The 4,341-nt window shown below is 34.2% G+C and overlaps 1 protein-coding gene across 1 annotated transcript; it reads left to right on the forward strand.

Moving 5' to 3' along the window:
* The first annotated feature begins 1,215 nt into the window (after window positions 1–1,215).
* Window positions 1,216–3,400, forward strand: LOC137620299 (cuticle protein AMP1A-like). Its single transcript, XM_068350532.1, has 3 exons — window positions 1,216–1,317; window positions 2,654–2,892; window positions 3,090–3,400. Exons 1-3 carry the CDS (start codon window positions 1,309–1,311, stop codon window positions 3,304–3,306), a joined length of 465 nt encoding a protein of 154 aa, XP_068206633.1. The 5' UTR covers window positions 1,216–1,308; the 3' UTR covers window positions 3,307–3,400.
* Window positions 3,401–4,341: the final 941 nt, after the last annotated feature.

Genomic DNA, 4,341 nt, shown 5'->3' on the forward strand with positions numbered 1-4,341 from the left:
AGTCTATGTAACAATAAACAAATAGAGATTTGTTCTTTTGTAGTCTAAAGGTAAATAAAGTATAGAATTCATCGCTAATCTTTTTATTATAGATTTATTAACACATTTGAATAGGAAATATCATCTACGGAAAGGGTTGTTATGCGCAAAACTCTTTGGATGATGATGATGATGATGATGATGATTATTATTATCATTATTACCCTAGTTGGAAAAGCGGGATAATATACGGCCACGGGCTCCAACAGGGAAAAATAGCTCGGCAAAATAGCTCGGCGATTAAAGTTAACAATGGAATAAATAAACTACCAGAGAAGCAATGAACAATCAAAATAAAATATTCTAAGAACAGTAAGAACATTAAATTAGATCTTTAATATGTAAACTATAAAAACTTAAAAAAACAAACAAAAAAGAGCAAGAGTAAGAGGAGCATGATAGAATAGCATGCCCGAGTGTTCCCTCAAGCAAGATTATTCAAAAATGCTCCTAGAACAAATTAAGACGCAAATGGCAGGCCAGAAATGTTTCTTAAAGTTCTGTCATAAATAATACAGTTGGCAAAAAGAAGGATGCCTTTTCACTGCTTGACAGAATACATTGCCTTTTATTGTAGTAAACAGGAAAAGAATTGAAGTGTGTTTATGAAGAAATGAGAAGGATCAGTGTCTTATGATCTATATTTGCATTGTACACATATTGAATATGAAGGAAAAGGATTATTAGCCGTAGACTGATTCTTTTTGCTTTTTTCATCTTAACTATAAAATATTTCTACAATGGAAAATAAAAAAAATGTAATATACTACAGAGCCTACGAAAAAAAAGATATTTTTCCTCTTTTATTATTAAAAACATTCCAGTCTGCTGTATTTGCGACCATTCATCTCGTAAATTGCCTTAAAAGGTGAACGAAAGGCATAATGGTATGCGGGTGTCCCATCAAAACGCACTTGACCGCCCATACGCTCAACCATGCATTGGAAAACAAAATATATATTCAAAAGCAAAGCAGGTCCCATGCAGAAATTTGGAGCCCGAAATGTCAAAGCCGTGGTAAGAACGTGGAGTTTAGAAAGAGGAGGAAAAAAGAGGTGAAAGAAGAAATGGGAGAGGCAAGGAAAAAGGAAAGGTCGGCTTATGGGCGGAGAGTAACGAGATAGAGAGAGAAAAAACGACGACTTCTTTGAGAGCTTCGTTCACTCCCATCACGATCTTTGCCAGACTTCCACTATATAAACGCCCTCGTCTGCAAGTACAAGCACCAGTGTCGACTTTGACTTTGCTCCAGCATTAACACATATCGTCATGAAGTTTGTAAGTACTGTACAGTATTATTATTATTATTATTATTATTATTATTATTATTATTACTAGCCAAGCTACAACCATAGTTGGAAAAGCAAGATGCTATAAGCCCAAGGGCTCCAATAGGGAAAAATAGCCCAGTGAGGAAAGGAAATAAGGAAATAAATAAATGATAAGATCAAGTTAACAATAAATCATTCTAAAACAATAACAACAAAGTAGCAAGTATATGGAATATTCCGATTTATGAAGGATCTTCAATAACCGAATGTTCATAATTATGTTATTAATATTGTATTTGGCGTGTCATTACTGAGCATGGAGATAATGCGCACATAACAACCGACATCTAAAGAAGAAATTTTCAATAGTACGAAACGTTGTCATTTACAAACCTCAACCACTTCTTGTAAGTTATTATTTCAGAGAGCATTTGTGTGGAATACTCACGGTCATTACCTCACGTTGTATGATTACTAGGCTATTCAGTTAACGCTTCTGTTGGGAAACCTAGATTACACTATTATATTGTTACGTTCTATTTGATAAAATATTGAGGTTTTAATTTAATCTAATATTTACCAATGAACTGAGCTCTTTCAAAAGCACATCGAATAATAAATATCGATAAAATTTCATTAAATCTGAACGTTTTTCTTAAAAAAAAAGAAAACAAAAAGTTTTTTTCCAGTTATTCTATTTAGATAAAAATCTTAAAATTTTGAAGTTCGATAATACAGACGAAAACGGTCCTTCTTTGGGTGAATAGGGCGATAATTTAAGTCGAAATAAGATTGGGGTTATGAAGTAATAAAAGTAGATTTACAATAAGAAACTATATCTAACAAAGCATCGTGATAAACTTTCGATTCTTTTGGAGACTTCAAAAATGTGTGTATTCTTAGACCAGATATATAAATATCAGAAAAGAGGCCACTGTATGGTGACACCCCAATATTGGACGGCTTATCGGGGTTCTTAAAACAGGACGTCAGAAAGCATTTGAATCATAAATTTACGGAATGTATAGGTATTACTAATATACAAATTCTAGAAATAATCTGGAGAACTTTTTTCAGAGTTCCGAAGAGGGAATGCTAAGTACTACTAATATACAAATTTAGAAATAATCTGGATACTTTTTTTAGAGTTCCGAAGAAGGAATGCTGCTAAGTATTAATAATATACAAATTCTAGAAATACTCTGAAGAATTTCTTTTATTGTTCTCAAGAGGGAATGCTGCTAAGTATTACTAATATACAAATTCTAGAAAGAATCTGAAGAATTTCTTTTATAGTTCCGAAGAGTAATCATTTGAGCATTTCTAATTCTTCATAATTTCAGGTCATCCTGGCAGTTTTGGCAGTGGCTGCCATGGGCGCCCCCCAATACGACTACGAGCCCCCAAGGTCTTATGGCGGCTCGTCCTCCAGTGAGGAGATCCTCATCCTGCGGGACGACCGTGACCGAGACGACTACGGCAGGTACAGTCTCAACGTTGAGACAGCCAATGGCATTGTCCTTCAGGATGCCGGCTCTCCCGATGGACCAGAAGGAGCCGTTGTAGCTTCCGGATCTTTCTCGTAAGGATTGCTGACTATTTTACACTAGTTACTTATATTATAATTTCAAACACAAGCACCGATATATATATATATATATATATGTGTGTGTGTGTGTGTGTGTGTGTGGGTATATGTGTGCATGTTTATACATCAATATACACTCGTTATTTTCAGAAATTATTACATACCTTTTTTTTTTTTTTTTTTTTTTACAGCTACACAGCCCCAGACGGTACCCCAGTTCGCCTGCAATATGTGGCTGACGAGAACGGTTTCCAGCCCCAGTCCGACCTGCTGCCAGTGGCTCCCGAATTCCCCCACCCAATTCCTCAATTCGTCCTCGACCAGATCGCCAAGGCTGCTGAAGAAGACTCGCGTGAGAGGAAGGTCTCCGCTCCATCAGGTTCTTATGGTGCTCCCAATAGAAAATGAGTGAAAGATTCCATATCTATTTATATATCTATTTATCATATAATACAGACGACGTTGGGATAATTGTTGTTATTTGACTTTGACCTTTCAAGCTCAAAATTCATGAAATAAAGCTAATTTTGGAGGGCTTTGTTTATGCAAACTGCTTTTTATTAAGTAAATACAGAAAAGTATGACTTCAAAAGTAATTGAATGTCTATAACACTTAGAGTGCACATAGAAAAATACTCCTACCTTTAAATGGAAAACAGAAATTAACATAAATCTGTTCTATAGTATGCTGAATATTTTACAGAATTATTATTATTATTATTATTATTATTATTATTATTATTAGCTAAGCTACAAACCTAGTTGAAAAAGCAAGATGCTATAAGCCCAAAGGCCCCAACAAGGAAAAATAGCACGGTGAGGAAAAGAAATAAAGAAATAAACGAAATAAGAAGTAATGAACAATTAGAATAAAATATTTTAGAAACAGTAACACCATCAAAACATATTTTTCATATGTAAACTATAAAAGGAATTGTGTCCGCATGTTCAATATAAAAAACATTTGCTGCAAGTTTGAACTTTTAAAGTTCTACCGATAAAACTTGTAGAATACTGTGTAGTATTGAGCCTTATTATGGAGAAGGCCTGACTATTAAAATTAACTGCATGTCTAATATTACGAACAGGATGGAACTGTCCGGGAAGATCTGAATGTAAAAGATGGTCAAAATTATAAAAAATCTTATGCAACATGCATAATGAAGTAATTGAACGATGGTGCTAGGGATTAATATCTAGATCAGGAATAAGAAATTTAATAGACAGTAATCAGTAGCTGAAGACCATACCGGAGAACAATACTCGAAAAAAAAAAGTAAAATGAAAGAATTAAAACACCTTCAGAATGGATTGATAACACCGAAAATCTTGAAAGACATTCTTAATAAGGCATTTCCTGTGCAATTGAGGAAGAGAGAGATCTAACGAGTTTCCCAAAAGTAAATTTGCTGTTGAGAATCAAACCTAATTTTTCAAAATAGT

The sequence above is a fragment of the Palaemon carinicauda genome, chromosome 26 (assembly GCF_036898095.1).
Source record: "Palaemon carinicauda isolate YSFRI2023 chromosome 26, ASM3689809v2, whole genome shotgun sequence".
Lineage (NCBI taxonomy): Eukaryota > Metazoa > Arthropoda > Malacostraca > Decapoda > Palaemonidae > Palaemon > Palaemon carinicauda.

What these genes read in the sequence shown, in the direction of transcription:
- LOC137620299 (XM_068350532.1), top strand. An exon ending in GTAGCTTCCGGATCTTTCTC is followed by an intron (nt 2,893 to 3,089) that starts GTAAGGATTGCT and finishes TTTTTTTTACAG; the next exon opens with CTACACAGCCCCAGACGGTA.